This window comes from Coturnix japonica, chromosome 10 (genome assembly GCF_001577835.2).
Source record: "Coturnix japonica isolate 7356 chromosome 10, Coturnix japonica 2.1, whole genome shotgun sequence".
Lineage (NCBI taxonomy): Eukaryota > Metazoa > Chordata > Aves > Galliformes > Phasianidae > Coturnix > Coturnix japonica.
Window position 1 is genome coordinate 10817506 of NC_029525.1, and position 17567 is coordinate 10835072.

Sequence of the window (17567 nt, forward strand, 5' to 3'; positions counted from 1 at the left end):
GCGTTTCATCCCTTGGGTCCTTTTTATGGCCCTCCTCTGGATGTGCTCTGACAGGTTCGCATCACTCCAGTACTGAGGACTCCACATCTGGATGCAGTACTCCAGGTGAGGTCTCACAGTGCAGAAAGGAAGGGCAAATCCTCTCCCACGCTGCTTTGGATTCAGCCCAGGACACGCTTGGCTTTTTGGGCTGCGAGGGCACATTGCCGGCTCGTGCCCAGCTGCCATGCACCAGTACCGCCAAGCCTTTTTCGGCAGGGCTGTACTCCCTTTCTATCCCAGGTCGTCTTCTCTACGGAGGCTGAAAGTCCATACATTTAACCCTCCGCCACGCCGGGATGCCACCACCCTCAGGTGAGGGGGAGGTGCTGCCATCGGCCAACGGGGGCGGTGCGGTGCGGACGTCTCATAGGCGGTGTACGAGCTGCTGCTCCGCCCTGCCCGGACATGGACTACGCGGGGCTCGCCGAGTCGGCGGCCGACAAGATGGGGATGTACCGGCGGGATGCGGACGGCTGGCGGAGCTGCCGCCGCACGGTGAGAGCCGGGGGGTTGCGGGGCGACCGGGGCCGTGCTGCGGGTAGACCGGCGGGGCGGCTGACGGCTCTCCCTGCCCGCAGAACGAGGTCGAGGTGTCCTGGAGGCCGTCCGCCGAGTTCGCCGGCAACGTGTAAGTGAGCTTAGCGGAAGGAACCGGGGTTGGGGCGAGACGGGAGCGGCAGCGCGTTCGGTTTCGTTTTGCCCTACCCCAGGTACCGCGCCGAGGGCATCGTGTCCGCCCGTCCGCAGCAGGTGTGGGAGTGCATCAAGCCGGTGGCCGGAGGGCTCAGGACCAAGTGGGACCAGAACGTGAAAGATTTCGAGGTGGTGGAGACCGTCAGCGATGTGAGTGCAGAGCGGACGCTGAGCGTGGGTTTGGGGACTCAGCGTTCCTGTTTGTGCCGCTTATGAAACAGCCGACGTCACGAGCGGGGAATGGGCTGGAAGAGCTGCGCTGCCGGAGCCGTCCGCTGTGCTGGGATGGGGAATCGGTGCCTCTCCGTACAGCTGTTGTCTTAGAGGACCCCATCCAACCTGGCGGTGGGCACCTCCAGGAATGGGGTACCCACAGCTCTGGGCAGCCCGGCCATCACTGCTCTCTGAGTAAACAATTTCCTCCTAACAACTAACCGAAATTTCCCTTCTTTTAGTTGTTTGGTAGTATTAAAGTTTCTGCAGTGCAGAATCTGGGTATCGAGTTGCCTTCTTAAGCAATGTGTTACAGAGAAGATATATTCATGAAACTCCTGGAAAAAGCATAGTGTTTTAATTGTTTGTTGAGCACATGTGTGCCAGATTTGCTTTTCAGCATCTTTTGTGGCATCTTTCCTTAAGCAACTTGGGATCAGTGTAACATGGGTGTGTTTTCCTTCATTAAATTATGTTTTGTCAGCATACCTTGCTACCTATTGCCTGTGTTGATGTAAAATCCTTTGTAATTTCCAGGCTGTCTCTGTATGCAGAACCACAACCCCTTCGGCTTTCATGAAGATTATTTCACCAAGAGAATTTGTGGATGTGATCTTAATGAGGCAATATGAGGATGGGACAATGCTATCTGCTGGTAAGATGCTTATGTTTGTGCTGTAACCTTGATTAAAAGATTTGTGGTCTCTTTGCATTGGTCTTAGGTACAAGTCATGTTCTTTTGTGGTTGCTTGGTTGTTTGCTCCTCTGTTCAGCTGCCCAATTTTCCCCTGCTATTCAGGAGTGATTTACCAGGGATTTTAATACTTGCTGGAGTGCTGCTTCTTAACAGTCATGTGGTCGTTGCCTCCGTCGTAGTTTCTTCTTTAATGGTTGTTTCTGTGCTTGTATGATACAGCCCAACAATAGGAGCGTTATGCTGCTTATTCTTTTCAAATATGTTTTCTTAGAGTGAATGTGCTCCTCAGCTGCTGCTTTGAGTACAAAGGACTTCTAAGGACTCTTTCCCATCTCCTGTGAAAATGACATAATTCTTGACTGCTCTTTCTTATAGCTACCAACGTGGAACACCCACTGTGTCCCCCTCAAGCAAATTTTGTGAGAGGGTATAACTATCCCTGTGGCTGCTTCTGCATACCCCTTCCAGGGTAAGAAGAGATCTATTTGACCACTGTATTTGGAACCCTTTCTTATCCATTGTGCAGTGTGTTTGTGTGTGTGTGGCTGTATGTGATCTGTAGTTTCTTGGCAGTGATGTGTTTCTGTCTTCCTGTGACACTGTAATCATTAAGACAGAGTGCCTTTTCTGTTCTCTTTTATTCTGTTAGTCTCTCCTTGAGAGAAGTCTTGAATGTTACAGGAACAGTCCTCATGATTCCTGCTGACCTCTTAAATGGAGGTTCAGCAGAGCATAGATTATGGTCTTGGTATTTGCTAAATGTGTATTGCTAAATGTTCATTACATTGTCATAATTTGTAAGCAGAATCATGCACTCAATTAGGGCCTAGCTTAACTGTAATTTGACACATGCATTTATAGAAATATAGAATTAATGTCTGTTGTTTGTTAATAAAAATAACTCAGAAGTATCTATCATCACATAGCTCATATATGACAGTCATTGTAAAGTCCCTAATGCTTCCAAACCTCTGCATATAAAATCACTTGAATTGTCTTTCAGGGAACCAGACCGGACTCAACTCCTCAGTTTCTTTCAGACCGATCTTGGTGGCTATCTTCCCCAGACAGTCGTGGATTCCTTCTTTCCAGCTAACATAGCTGGGTTTTACAGCAATCTGACCAAAGCTGTTAAGGCATTAAAAGCATGATGGGACCAATTGCTGACATCATCAGTTGAGGGTAGGAAATGAGCTGGCAGTTTGAGGGTAGCAATCATGGGAAGTAGGAAGTTGGCCTGTAACGCTTTTCTACTGGCAAAGATCCTCGGTAAACGTGAAATTGTTCAAAGTAATGCATACTTTTCTAATAGGATATCCTTCACTTCTATAATTAGAAGAATGTCATACCTGAGGCAAGAAGAATCCTGCAGGCAGCACTGCTGGCTGACTGAGGGAGATGAATATACTAGATCTGTTCTTCATCAGAGTTTATGATTATAGCATTGCTAAAATCCACTCTACCAGCATCAGTCAGGTGCAAGTGAGCTCTGTTTCATTGCAGAAGCTCTATAGACTCCCATGGAACAGTGTTCCTTAACAGACGAATAGGTGGCTCTTTTGGTGCCAGCCCTCACAGAGCTGCTAAGATGTTTCAGAAAAGTCAGAATGAATTGGATTGTGTGTAGGATCCCACTTGTTTGTTCCCACAGACGTAGATATTTGTGGTAAAAATACGTCTTAAGTGTTGCTTTTCCTAAATCAAAGTCTAGCAATGCAAATCAATTCCTAGGTCTGCGGGTTGGCCTGTAGACACTTTTCTTTCTTCCCCTCTGTACCAGAACCAGTCATTTCCACAATGTTAAACCAAACTGTGCTGATAGAGTGGCAATAAATTAAGAGGATTAAGCACTTTACTTGCCTTTTTTTTTCCACTGCACTTGAAATGGGTATTCCAAACACTTTCCAGTTTCTTGTAGTGAGAGGTCTTAACGGGTAAATAATCATTTTCGTAGCTCAGTCATGACTTGGCAGGCCATAAGGACATCTCTCTTTAATACTGCCTTACCTCACAGCACCATCTTGGGAAATCAGCTCCTGATCAAGTGTGTTGGGATGTGTGCAGCCTTTAAAAATAAGTACGGTGCTGGTTACCGCGGGAATATCAGACATTGCTATGGGTTGCATAGAATTACAAAAGGGAAATTAATTACTGTGTTAGCCATTTACACGTGGGTTGTGATTTTAATGCTGTAACTTGGTTATTTAACAAAGTTGTTATGCTTTGCTTTTCAGCCATGTGCTTGTTTTATGTTACTGTGGGGTGTAGGTTTGCATACAAAGTTTTCCACCGTCATTCTCACCCTGTGGAATAGAGTTTTTTAAAGGAAGTGGTTTTTAATTCCATCCGTTTTATGTACAAAGATGTAAAAACTTCTACGAGGGTGATGAAATAAATATTTTTCTGCTATATCTTGGTGTCTTTCCTGCTGCATCTTCCTGTTTTTCTTTCAAATTGTTCTCCTACCCCTGCACAGGGAACCTTGAAGCGCCGCTTGGACCTCCAGCATCTCTCAGAACTCAGTGCAGCAAGGCAGCAAGTAGCCTTTCCCTTTATTTTGCACTCTCCATTAAGTGGGGATATACTGTTTTGGTGAGGGCTCTCATTCTTGAATCCTTTGTCCATGGTCGGTCCTTATTCCCTATTGCTGTTTTCTGTGCTTAAAGAAGGGCAACAAATTCAATGAGGAGAGATGTTGGCCCTGATGTTACAGAAGCTCATACATGCTAAACATGCTACAGATTTTAGTCAGGCCTCAGGTTAAGTACCTGGGCAAGTCTTTGCAAGATTATGGTTAATTTAATTAGCGGAAAGTTCAGTGAGGGGAGCTCAAGTCACCACTTGCTGTTCCTGCAAGTAATCCTTTTGCAGATAGTGGGATTTTTTTATTAGTTCTTTATTATTTTTATTATATTTTTATACCACTCTGAACAACAAAGGTGGTGGTTGAGGTTTTTCATTAAAATAACTTCAGGCTTCTTTTTCTGAGTGCTCAGCATGTTCTATCCAGAAGCAATTAAGAGCACTTGACATTCATCCTTCTGCCATGCCAAATCAGAGATGCAAATGTCAAAGCAAAGATTATCCTGTAACATCCTGGAGTGCCTCCCAGTGAGATGTGCTGCTTCTGACAGTGTGTTCGCGCTTCTTTTGATCCTGACAGATAACAGGAAATAAAGGCAACAGAGAAAACATTGAAAGTGAGGTAAGATGAGCACCATTGGAAGAGGGGGGGAAAAAAGAGATCCAACTAACCTTGGTGGTTCTGTGTCAGTTTTTATATTGTTTTGGGTGAGGACGCCTTTGGCAAATAACACTGAGGTAATCTGATGTATTCTGTGCTCGTGGAATTCTATACAGCATATGGGAGAGTGGTACCAGAATACGGGCAGCAGCATTTGCAGCATAGTTTTGTGTCTGAATTACTGTTTCCAGAGTAAAAGTTTGAATTCAGAAGGTTGAATTTCTAAATAATGACACTTTTCCTTACAAAGTGATACAAAGATATTTAAAAATAACATGCCCTCTTGTTTCTAGATGGCCTTGCTGTTCTGCTCTGGTCCTGTGAGATCTGTGATCAAAGGAAGGTTGGAAAACCTTCACTCTATTACCCTCAGCTTCCTGCCTCACCCTTGAAAAATACCATGAGATGCAAAACTAGTAAAGCAGAATTGAACACTTTGTTGCAGAACGTGCTCTCAGTCTGTAGAATGGCTTAAAATAAGAGTACTGCAGCGCTTTCACATCTTAGTACAACCAGTATATTATTTATAAAGTCATTTTTTGTTATCATTTGACACTGAAACAATTTTCTGAAATAGTAATCATGTACGTTTTGTTCACATCTCCTTTCATCCCAAACAGCTTTCTCTAACAGGCAGTAGAATTGTATGTATCTTTCATATACAGTTTGAGTATCTCGCCGTAGTAGCCAGATGTCTGTAAGTGATAAACCACAACATCTCTTTTTGCTTGTAATATTGGCAGTAGTCTAATTACTCCTCTTACAAAGTTTCAGATGCCTTCTTGGTAACAGTGCTTGGATTCTTTCTTTTGATGATAGCTGTGATGGGCCCATCAGGCAATGCCTTGATTATATTCCATGCTTCAAAACGAGTGAGTCCTTGCAAGGCTGTAGTATGCACTTGTAATAGCTCATCACCGGGCTGAACTGGGCTGCTTTGCTCCAATGAGGTCCCTGCAGGGGGAGGAAGAAAAAATAGTAAGAATTCTCTCTGTATGGGGGAGTTTTTAATTAATCTTTCACTCATTAGGGTTCATCATCATGTTTGGTATAAATCGCCTGTTCCAGGAGGCAAAAACTACTTGTATTGGATGGGATAATGCTGCATTTACAAAATATCCCTTTTTAACAAGTATAAATCAGCAGTCAGTTATGAACTATGCTACTCTATCAACAAAGAACCTGCCAGCTACACGCTGAAGTGTGTTTACCTTTAAATATCCTGTTGATGATGATGGGTTTATCTCCATGAATGGAGCCCTTTCCACCTTCCAGACTGAATCCCAAACCAGCAGCTGTTTTTTCTAGAGTTATAGTGTAGTTTGTGTCTTCGGTTGCTGGAAATAAATTGAAAATTAGCAGGTGGGCACAAAAATACCTGGAAAACTATAAGATCTGTTAAAAAAATAAATGAGCTTTAATTTGATTTGACATTAGTTTTGAAATTCTTATTCACCAGAAAGCTGCAACTTAATCTGCCCATGTAGTTGTGGATGTCGCCACCTGCTACATCAATCACCAGCATGTTGTTTAAACCAGTAACTCTTTCACAAAGGAAAATAGTCTTATGAAGTGAAAACTTCAAATTAGAAACCATCATATTAGAATTCAGAATCAATGACTATTTACTTTAACTGCAGTTAGGCCTGTTACTAGAATAACAGCATTTACATGTGTTCAGAAATTAATATGGAGGATCTCACAGTTGGTTGTTGGTTGGTTTTCTGGTTTGGTCTGATTTTTTTCAGTGTTCATTTACTTTAGAAATCCATTAATTCTTTCCCAAGTTATCTTAAATATCTCTTTTAATAAATTAATATTAAATATCTCTTTTAATAAATTCTCTTATTCAGGAATGTCTCACAAACCGTGTTGTCCCTGATCGCGATTCTCAGATTTACCCAGCCAGTGCTGAGCAGCTCCATGAGTACCCATGATTTCAGGTGATGATATTAGAATCACAGAATCATCAAGGTTAGAAAGACCAGTAAGATCATCAAGTCCAACCATCAGCCCGTGTCTGTGACCGCTCCAGACCATGTTGCTCAGCACAGTGTCTGCCCTATTCTTGAAAACCTCCTGAGATCGTTATTCCACCACCTGCCTGGGCAGCCTGTTTCAATACCTCACCACTCTTTGTGAGAAGAAATGGTTCCTAATATCCAACCTGAACCTTCCTTGACTTAAAGCCATTACCTCTCATCCTGTCAAACGCTGATTAAACACTGAGCAGGTAGTGGCTGCGAGGTAATACTGCTGAACTTACCTGATTCTTGTGAGGCATCACTTGCAACTGAAGATGTGCTAGAGCCAATTGAAACGTTGTGACTTTTGTCTTCATCTTTTGCTTTTCTAGTGACAACAACTGCTTGTCTGGGTTGTCGAGCTTGTCGCATGATCACTGAGGCATCGTTGTGAGTCGCCCCTTTAAAAGACTTTCCATTAATGGAAAGTACTTCATCACCTTTCTGAATAGTTCCTTCCTGAGATGCTAGTCCATTGGGAAACACCTTGTGAACCTATTGAAAAGCCCCATTACCACACAGGCATGCAAGAAAAGAGGGAAAAAAAAAAAAAAAAAAAAAAAAAAAAAGGAAAGAAATTACTCAGTTATTAGTTTTCACTTGTGTATTTTCCATTCTTTGCAAGGTGGTTGCTTCCTGTTGTTGGCTTTAAGAACTGTTGTGTGGGAGGGTGGTACCCAAGGAAATGGGGTGCTCCTGCTAATAATTACGTGGAGAAGAAACCTCTGTGCATTCTCACAACCAAGATTTTTCTGACCCTGTGTGAACAGCTGCCTACTTTAATTATGCCAAAAGCCAACCTTGGTAGTAGAAAACCAGCAAGTTATATGTATTTTTAGAGAGAGTAGTTGTTTCAGAGTATTTTTTGAGAAAGATGCTACTTACTGTTATCACTTTGTTTTCTAGATCTACACCCCCTGCCAGGCTGAATCCAAGCCCAGTGTTTTCTTCTTTATGCAGAATTGTAACGTGAATATCATCTAATTCCTAGGCAGAAAAATAAATTGTGTCAAGAACATCCTAATACATACATTGAGTTGACTGGAAAATCCATGCATTTTCTATTTGCCCACTGAGCACTTAGTAATGAGGATTTAAGCATAATGCTGAGACATCTTAAATGTTTTGTTTTGATCACATTTCCTTATCAATTACCTCTATTATGAAATGTTATGTCCAAAACTGTAACATTTATGTAAACATGAGTCAATTAGATCTGACTATAATTTTAATCAAATTTAAGAGTATGATAGAGTAAGAAAATGCTTAATGATATAAGTGCAGAAAAAGAGGAAAAAATAATCTGGCTTGCAGCTCATGGATATTAGTTCCACAGCTTAAACATTTCTTCCAAGTTTTATCTGTGATAACATGAAGTTGCAAAGCCGAACCAGGCATGTCCAATCCATGTACTAAAAATCAAATCGAAAATCACACCGAATAAAGGCTCATTTACCTTTAAGGTTGCTTCATCTAGTGATTTGACTTCCTCTATGAGCTTTGCTAACTCTTCAGGGGAAAGAAGAGAGATGACAGACTGCCCTGACACACCGGATGCTTGAGGTGAGCCTTGTTCCTGTTTCTCTTCTTCTTTCTCGCTATCTGCTAAGCTCACAGTGTATTCTCTCAGCTCAGAGAGGCTGTCCCATTGTGAAAGGAATGAAAAAGAAACACTGAGTTATGAAAGGACATACAAAAGCACAGAGCAGACACTTCTGGAGCAGTCATCTTTAGATTCCCCCATGAGTTCCTCTCATAAGTGTTACGAATACATTCGTATATTGTATTAGCCTAGCAGAAGTAGGATCAGTCATATAGAATAATCATCTCTTGGCTCTAGGCTAACACGGATCTAAATAAACATTCTGTGGTTTTTGTTGCTGCTTTTGTTCTTCAGTTTCTCATTTTCATGTGATTGTAATGATCTTCTCTGAGAATGCAAACAGTAGATTTTTGTTATTATTTCTTGTAATCTGTACAGTAGATTTTTGAAAGAAGGCTTGTATGTGCTTTTGAAGTATTTTGCTAAGAGTACCTCTATTGATTTTTGTTGTTTCCCCCAATCTTTGACTAACTGAAAATGCATACAAAACATTAAGGGAGGCAAGCTTAGTATTGTTGGTGCCTTTTGTCCTGGGGGATACCTGTGCCCTGCTCTGGCTACATCACCTTCATGTATTTGAGCCAGACCTGCTTCTTTTTAGACCTGATGTAATATTATTTCAGTGATATGCAGCAAAACCAAGGGCAAATGTGAGGAGCATCAGGATGTTTGCACCGTCTCATCACAGTGACTAGCTACAGCTAGTTTAATTTTGGGAAGCCATAAGGTTTTCACATCTTCTGGAAGGAACATACTAAAATTCCTCTGTTTCCTCACTGGTACATGCAGTAATGATGTCTGTTTCACTTTCTGTTTCTACCACTGAGTCACTAGAAATGCTCATGAACAAGGTGGAAGCTTGAAATATGTCTGTGCTTATTAAAAAAACAAATTTACAAGCTGTGTGGGTCATCCTGCCAATCTCTATTTGTTTTTTACTGTTGTGTGCTCCTGCCTGAGAATATTATCAGCTAATCAGCACAGAAACTCACCAATACTGATCTGCAAATCTGATTTCAAATACAGTATCTTACTTTAGAGAAAATCCGGTGTCTGGGTGATGGTTCTCACTTGCAGGTGGGAGAGAAGACCCATCCTCTTCTGCAGAGGTCTGAGACAATGTGTCCAGAGCTTCCCATGCACTGTTTCCAGAAGGGATTGGAGACTGAGGAAGGCAAAGCAAAGACTTCATTAAAGCAGATGACACCTGGTTACTGATGGAATAGATTTTGCTATATTTTTCATCAAATGTCTTCATCATCTCACAAGACTGGGTGGCGGTAAGTGGAAAGCTTCGTGACCTCAGGTTGTGTACTTTTGCTACTGGTGCTACATGGGAAGTTGCAATGGCTTCTGCAGTGAGAAGGCCTGGAGGATTTTTGGTGTTGGCATCATTGCTTTTCTCCAAGTTGGCTGCAAGGATGTCCTTGGGACAGGAAAATCTATCTAGGCTCTTTGTACCCGTAACCGCAGATGACTTTGACTGTTGTTGGCTATTTTCAGAGTGCTGGTGAAAGGTTTGGCTGAAATGGTTTGGAGCCCCTTCTGACCATTTTGCAGAGGGAGAGTTTTCCTTCTGGACTGCTGGTTTTGGGCTCAGCCTTCGGTGTACTTTTTCAGGTGACTGCGGAGCACTCAAAGATTCAAACGAGCTTATTCTCTGTTTGATTGATGATCCCCTGGAAGTCAGACGGGATAAACTGGATTGCAGTTCTTTGGTGGAAACACTCTGAAGGTTGGAAGGACTTTGATCTGCCTGTGGTTTGAGGTCTGAATTCACTTTCCTCAGTCCTTTCAGACTTTGGCGAAACCAGGCTGGCTTAGGTGCAACAGGAGGGCCCTTTTTCACAGCGTCACTTTCATCTGATTTTAATGCTTTGGAACTGACTATTTCTGATGCTGATTTCTGCAGAACTTCCTCTGAGCTGCTTCGATTTTCGTGTTCTTCATTTGTGTTGATGCCAGGTTGCATTTCTAAGTGGCTGTTGTCTTCACTCATGGTGGGATTAAATAAGCTTTTTATGCAGTCAGAAATCTTAACCCAAGGATCTTCTGTTGTAGTATCAAGAGTATAATCTACCCGTGCTTGCCTCTTAAGGACAGGCCTCCGTATCGATGAAACTGGAGTTCCTGTATTAGAGAAACATTATTATCAAGCTGCCTCATACTTCTTCTTGTCATCCTTTACCTGTGTGTTGTTAGTACTTCATTAAATTTGAATTGCACTTGTCTCTGAGAAGTATGCAATAAGCATTTTGTTTCTAGAAAATTTAAGCCTTATTTAAATTCACAACTCTTGATCTACAAGTTCTGTTTCCTGATGCTGAAATTATCCTTAAAGGCCATATGGTCCAAATTCCCTGCACTGAACAGGGACACCTACAGCTGATCAGGTACACAGAGCCCCGTCCAGCCTGACCTTGGGTGTCTGCAGGGATGGGGGACCTACAGCCTCTCTGGGAAGCCTGTGCCAGTGAAAAAAATATATATTCTTCCTTATATCCAATCTAAATCTCCCCTCTTTTAGTCTGAAACCATTTTCCCTTGTCCTATCACTATCACTACAGACCCTAATAAAGAGTCAGTCCCCTTCTTTCTTACAGCTCCCCTGTAAATACTGAGAGGCAGCACTGAGGTCTCCACTAATACTGCTTCTTTCATTCTGTCAAGCACAAGAAGATAGTAATTTATTACCAGTGATATGTACCATTACGGTACTTGCCTTGAGGTTAAACATAACAATGTATTCTAGACATGCTGAAGTAAAACTTGAATGTTATTTTTTCGTTACAAGTAAGGATAGGCTTATCTATATTGAAAAAATACAGTAATAGTATTCTTGTCCATTTTCACATTTTACAACAAGCTGTATAGTTTAGTATGCTGCTTTTAATGTAGATCCTGTTTTGTCAAAGACTGCTGATCAATGGATTGAAATTTCTTCTCTTCACCTCAAAAATTACAACTATGAGCAAAGTCTGCATGTAAAGAATGCTACTTCTAGCTGCAAGAATCATATTAAACATACCTAAGTTGGGTTTTCTTTCTTGATCTCTGCCCGCTGGAACAGCAGTTATGTGTTCAGAAGCTGTAGGAGAAGTGGTGAAGACACTGTGAGTTACGTCTGTTTGCTGTCCCTCTAGCATTGGTTCTCTAACTTCCTGCTGAGCAAACAGGAAATAGAAGTGTGTCAGAATGTAATTATGAAAACCACGCTACATGACTCTGAAGAAAAATGCATTTTCACCTGTTTGTGATCTGGTAGAAGATATTTGAATAAGAATCAGGTTTTTACTTCTGCTTGAAATGTAATCCTTATGCAACGTAATTTTTTCTCTGTTTCAAGAAAGCCAGCATGGTATTTTATGGTACTCTTGCAAAAAGATTGAAAAAATGCAGCTGACATCTTTAAAATGTAGTTAGTGGCAATAACACCATAAACCAATTTCTTTGGATGAGCATCTTTTGCCCCAGGGACAAGCTGGATAAGCTAAATCATTACCTTCAGAACTCTCCTTTTATTGTCGTTTTTTTTTTTTTGGTTTGTTTTTCACTCAAAAAATAGAGTGAGAGGATTACCTTGTGGTTACAATGAATGCTACTCAACACCATAAGCAGATGTTCTTGAGTTACTTGATTCTATTGTAACCAGTGACACCAAGCTGCCACCCTATGGTGCTGGTAGAGCTGTCTGCTATGCTGTTAAACTACAGAATTACTAGTAGGAAGCAAAACCAATCAGGACTGCATACGTCCTGAAAAAAAAAAAAACAAAAAACAAAAAAAAAAAAAACAACCCAAAAAACAGTAATTGAAGAATTCCTTTAGGTTTCTGTAATGTGGTGGTGGTTGTTATGCAACTTACTTATTCCAGGAAAACCTTTCTCCACATTTACAGCAGCAGTGAAACCCTCTCTTCATGATCTAAAATGCATTTTAACAAGAAACCCTTTCTTCGTGGGACTTAAAGAAATATTGCCCTGAGATATACAGATCCTCTTCCCAGAGGAAGTTTTCTTCATTAATAGAGAAGCTTTTGACTTTATTGATCTTAAGATTGATTATTTTTCTCCTCTACTTGGAATAACTGACAGGTGAAGGTTAGTGAGCTGTAAGCAGTGGTAAATCCAACAGCCACTTGACAGCTTCGAATTTAACTTCTGGTAGGTAATTTTCTAGTAGTTGTTGATGAAAACTGAAAGTTTCTAGGATGTTAACATTATAGTCAAAGTTCATTCTAAGCTGCATTGGTCTCATTGGTCAGTTTTGACCTCTGCAGTTTGGGAAATGTATTGCGTTGAGTTCCGTTCCTTTTTGCTGGCATATTGCTAAACCCCGGTGAAAGAGGTTCCATTTTTAAACAAGCCACAACTTTGTTTCAATACGCAGATTTCGCAGTCCCTCACGCTCATGCAAGTGGGAAACACCTTCTGTCTTAGCTAAGAAAAGGAACCGAGTAACGTACAAATACACGCTCAACTGTCTTATTCCTATATTCTCAAAACTGAAGGCCTTCAAGCCCTCCCCCCAGGCCTCACAAACACTCACGCTTCTCTTTTTTCCCCTGGCTTACTTCCTGTTATCACGCACAGCCCTTCTCTTTGCCCTACTCCTTCCCCTGCCTGGCTCACAAATGCACACACACGTTTTGCTTTACCTGCACATTTGCAGAAGGTGATTCAGATGCATCAGATACAAGCTTTTCTTTTCCATCTGCAATGCTCTGATCGTTTCCTGTGCAGTCCTGCTTAAAATATTTCCTTGGTGGAGGTTTGGGCTTCGATGATTTAGGTTTTCTAACAAGAATCTCTGTTGATTTCTTAGCATTTTGCAAGGGTTGACCTCCTTCACTACACGTAAGAGGGGAATTTCTCTCAAAATTGTTTCCAGACAATGAGTACAGCAGGCCAGGCTGTCTGGTAATTGGTACATCAATGCTGTGTACCCTTTCTTTCAAGTCACTCAGTTGATATGCAGTGCCATTACTACACAGGGACCTGGGGTTGTAGCTGCTGTCACTGCTGGAGCGAGTCATCAGTTTCTGGGCTTTACGATTGCAATAAGCAGCGTTCCTTTCAATATGCTTTTCACATGGGTGTCTTCCATGCCAGCTTGTGTCTAGTCTTTTAGTACCTGTATAAGAAACACAATCAAAATGTCTGGTTAGATATGTGACAAGGGCTTACTTCTAAGATCCAGCTGGTTTAATTTGTAGCTATCTCCCACCATCATCCTGCACAAAGTTATACATCATACAATATAAAGAGTTAAAGGCTTGTGAGAGAATGGTCAGTGGTTAGATTTTTGGACAGCAAAATAGCATAATTTTCCCTATATTATAATCAGTATCAGTTGTATGGTTTACTGCTTATTTCTTTGGTCGCTATTTCTTCAAAAATCAAAACTACTGCATGTCAATGAATGCACCCATCCCCTTACCTTCACTATTCCATTGATGTCTCTCCCTTCCAAATTTGTTGTTTTCCACAGCTTGTGCAACAGCTTCTTTTAGTTGCTGCTCGGACACCTAGGAAATACCACACCATTACACTCTTACAAGTGTAGTGAGTAACATTTAAACCTTTACTCCTTTCACAAAGCTTCCCAACCCCTCTAAGTCTTCTAATTGAAATGAACAGACCTATTTATATCATGTATCATTGTTAAAGATAAACAATTGCACACCTTTATAGGGGCATCTATACTAACAGAGCTGAAATTTCTCTATGTGTGTACTATTTATATTGGTTGTTTTGGTAAAATAGGATCTACTGATAAATGTACTTCTGCGTATTTCTCTAGTACTTTAATACTGGATTTTATCAGTGTAAGGTAGTTTAATGCTGATTTTTTGTGATAATTTAATGTAACAAATTAATAATTTACGCTGTAGTTGGTTTTAAGAAGCATTCTGGAGATATATCTGATTTTACAAAATTTTTACTTGGATAGCAAACAGCTGAGGAAGACCCGAATTTTAATTACCATATAGAAAATGGTTCTATAAACTCTTTTTTTGGGGGGAGGGGAATGCAGGAGAGAGAGAAGGAATATATATTCCCCCTTTCACATTTATGTCTTCTTACTAAGAATTATTTCTTGAGTTTATTTTTCTGATGTATATAATTTTGTTGGTACTTTAAACATTATCCCTGTAATTTCATTATTCACAGCACATAAACTGTTGAAGCAATCTTCAAATCTTACGTGACTACATGCAAGAACATATCCTAGGTTTGTACCTTAATCAGTCTCATATACTTGCAGTGATGCTTATAAGGAGATCAGCATCTTCATTAGCAACATTTTTTTAAAGCTGTTTGGAGATTAACACTTCCTCTCTTTCTTAATCTTAGTTTATCATTATGTGTTTTACTGAAAATGAGAATACATAGTGCTACCTGTGGTTCAGGGTGTCTGCTGATAATTATCTGCACCGCACCAGGATCACAATGGCTTAGCACAGCATAAACTTCATTCAGAGTCATATTTTGCACTGATGCTTCATTAATTTCAATAATTTCATCTCCACACCTGCGGTGATATTTAAAAGAAAGTGTGAATAAAACATTTTTTCTCCCATCTTTGTTTCACCCATGCAGAAATGTTCAAAAAGCAGATTCATGTGGTTGACCTCTAATTTGATCACAGATTTGAATTGCATTGTCTCATTGTCCTCTTCACAGAAAACGGAGTTGAATGTCATGTTTTCTTTGATCTACTGCATTGCTGCATGAAGCTTATGAACCTCATGCTTAGCTACTCCTACTTTGTGTCTTTGATCTTTCTGCTGTATGCAGCTCAGCTTCTGTTTCCACCTACAGCTTCCTTCCGTCCTACCAAGTTAACACTTTTCATGTTGTTATGGTCTGCAAGTGTTATTTTGGTTGAGAAAGGATGTTTGTATTTCTGCTACATATGAATAACTTGCTAACACAATTCTAGTGACAAACTATTGTAATCCTGGTGATGCATGAACTGAATCTTTCCAATCTGTCCACTCTCTTCCTTTTCACTACAAATAGTCATATATATTAAGAAGCCTTCTCAAGGTACTGATTCATATCAGACTTTCCAATAGTGTGCAACCACTTTGTTCTTTCAGCTAGGCACCTAGGCATGCAGAGAGAGAAACTAAGTTAAAGCATCACTGAAAAAGCTGTGTTCTGTTCAATTATAAATATGCTCAAAGTGACTACTTGAGCATAAATTTTGTGAGGTAAATTTCTATACTTCCACTAGGGTTCATTTCAGTAAAACTGCATTTCCATTGGGGAAGATGAGACAGGTGACAACAATCCAACTGGGCTGTGATGTTTCTGGCTATCGTAAACGTTTACATTCTCAGACCCTCAGAATAGCACATGTACTGTTAACCCAAAACCTCCATAAGGCTCCTGCCTTATGAGATCAAATCTAAAGCCATAAAATATATCAGAACAATGGAAAAATTTTATTCTAAGACAAACTTTCTCATCCTACCTGAGTCTCCCATCCATATGTGCCACTGAACCTGGTGAGAGGGTGTGAATGAAAATCCCTGAAATACACTGGAAGTAAGGGATGCTGCATAACCCAATTCCAAGTCCAACCCCTGGCTCTGTAAAATCAGTGATAATAGTAAGAAAATAAAAGCATAATATATGGTCAAAACAAACAATTGGAGAGAATACATTTATAAAACACTATTTTCAATTTACTTAACTTATTCTGTACAAACCAGAAACCTACCCTTGTGTTCATGAGTTGCACATATTACACACAGGATGCAATGTAAGTTTATTTTGCAAAACATATTCTTTTTCTGACAGCGGAATTCAAATGACATGAATGAAACAAAAAGACCAAAAATTAAGGAGGTCGTTTTTTGATATATAGTCTCGATCCTCTTTCTGTTTTCTCCAATACAGCTCAAGATTTCTGCAAGTAGACTTCTTTGCCCTGCATGATCTGATGTCAGATCCCATTCTGTTTGGTAAGTCCCCTCATAGAGACTTTACTTTGTTCATTGTTTTGTCTATCCTGTGTTTAAAAATGTTTTTCACTCAGTTATTGCCCATATATAGGAAAAGGTAACAGTTGGAGCAAAAATGGCAGAAATACAGGAAGACATAAGTATGTATTTTCTTTCTTTTTAGGGCCATCTTAAGAATGAAGCATACTTGAATAATTAAGGATAAGAACTGCATAGGAATTAGTTGTTGCTAAGAGATTTGCTTTTTCATCTGAAGGATATGAATATGACAACACTTGAGTGAAGAAATTGTATAATTGACTCTTGAGGACAGATGGTATTCAAAAGCCACTGCTGATAGATGGTTGTTAGTGCTGGAGGCACCACGGTCTACTTTAGTATATTAAAAAAAAAACTTAGTTCAGGAAAATAATCAGGTTAGTGAGGAAAGACACACAGATAGCATGAGTGATGTTTTGTGAATCAATGCCTTGTTTGCCAGTGCTAAATTAATTTTAGCACTTACCTTTGTTTAGGCTAACTTCCATTATGACCCTGTCATTGGGCTTTGCAGCGTTTAGTAAGAACACTGGACTTTCGGAACTGAAAGAGCTGTTTTCTTTGGTTATGCATATACTAGAGCTCAGTGACTGACACAAGTGGGGTGACAAATAGCTGGAAGCAGAATGAGGTGTGCTGAAGCTTGTCCTGACTGTGAGTGTCAGAAGACCCTTTTTGGCCTGTTGGAAAGAGAAGATAATGAATGAATGGGTCGAGTTCACATGCATGTTGTGTGTGAAGACTGAAACTGGAAGGAGAGTACATAACCTTGAATTTTTGTAAAGCATCATAATGTGTTAATCCATGCATTGATTCTCCATTCAGTTCTAGGATTTCATCACCTGTTTTTCAAAATAATAATAAAAAAAAATGTTACTATTACTATATTGTGAATAAGTTGTATGATACATGCATGTACTAAAACGGAGTTTCGCAGACGTAATAATGGATGTAGATGTAAAAGTCACGTATGGCTCATTTCAGTTAACCTTCATCTTCACTTAATCTTCCTTTAGATATTCTTTGGGAATCTGGAG

At 40.4% G+C, this 17567-nt stretch overlaps 2 protein-coding genes across 4 annotated transcripts in view; one reads left to right on the plus strand and one right to left on the minus strand.

Moving 5' to 3' along the window:
* Positions 1-381: 381 nt before the first annotated feature.
* STARD5 (StAR related lipid transfer domain containing 5) lies at positions 382-4056 on the plus strand. The gene is made up of 6 exons (XM_015872990.2): positions 382-537; positions 621-670; positions 753-885; positions 1486-1603; positions 2021-2114; positions 2649-4056. Exons 1-6 carry the CDS (start codon positions 448-450, stop codon positions 2794-2796), a joined length of 633 nt encoding a protein of 210 aa, XP_015728476.1. The 5' UTR covers positions 382-447; the 3' UTR covers positions 2797-4056.
* The window catches only part of IL16 (interleukin 16), a 33090-nt gene continuing 19039 nt past the window's right edge, over positions 3517-17567 (minus strand). Inside the window, exons 9-22 of one of the 3 annotated variants that reach the window (XR_004308515.1) lie at positions 17299-17372; positions 16997-17210; positions 15999-16116; positions 14918-15050; positions 13956-14043; positions 13174-13649; positions 11545-11677; positions 9551-10646; positions 8370-8553; positions 7799-7900; positions 7156-7408; positions 6101-6226; positions 4901-5843; positions 3517-4801 (exon numbers count right to left, since the gene is read on the minus strand). Coding sequence is in view for 2 of the 3 variants with exons in the window: in XM_032446825.1 (XP_032302716.1) it covers positions 5650-5843; positions 6101-6226; positions 7156-7408; positions 7799-7900; positions 8370-8553; positions 9551-10646; positions 11545-11680; positions 13174-13649; positions 13956-14043; positions 14918-15050; positions 15999-16116; positions 16997-17210; positions 17299-17372 (3194 nt within the window). In the remaining variant the exon portion in view is untranslated. Of the gene's footprint in view, positions 5844-6100; positions 6227-7155; positions 7409-7798; positions 7901-8369; positions 8554-9550; positions 10647-11544; positions 11681-13173; positions 13650-13955; positions 14044-14917; positions 15051-15998; positions 16117-16996; positions 17211-17298; positions 17373-17567 lie in introns of all 3 variants that reach the window. The other 2 variants (XM_015872987.2, XM_032446825.1) reach the window with 2 other exon arrangements.

Coding starts and splice junctions, on each gene's coding strand:
- STARD5 (XM_015872990.2), top strand. CDS start 448: ATGGACTACGCGGGGCTCGCCGAGTCGGCGGCCGACAAGATGGGGATG. Junction 671..752: donor GCCGAGTTCGCCGGCAACGT/GTAAGTGAGCTT, acceptor GCCCTACCCCAG/GTACCGCGCCGAGGGCATCG. Junction 886..1,485: donor TGGTGGAGACCGTCAGCGAT/GTGAGTGCAGAG, acceptor TGTAATTTCCAG/GCTGTCTCTGTATGCAGAAC.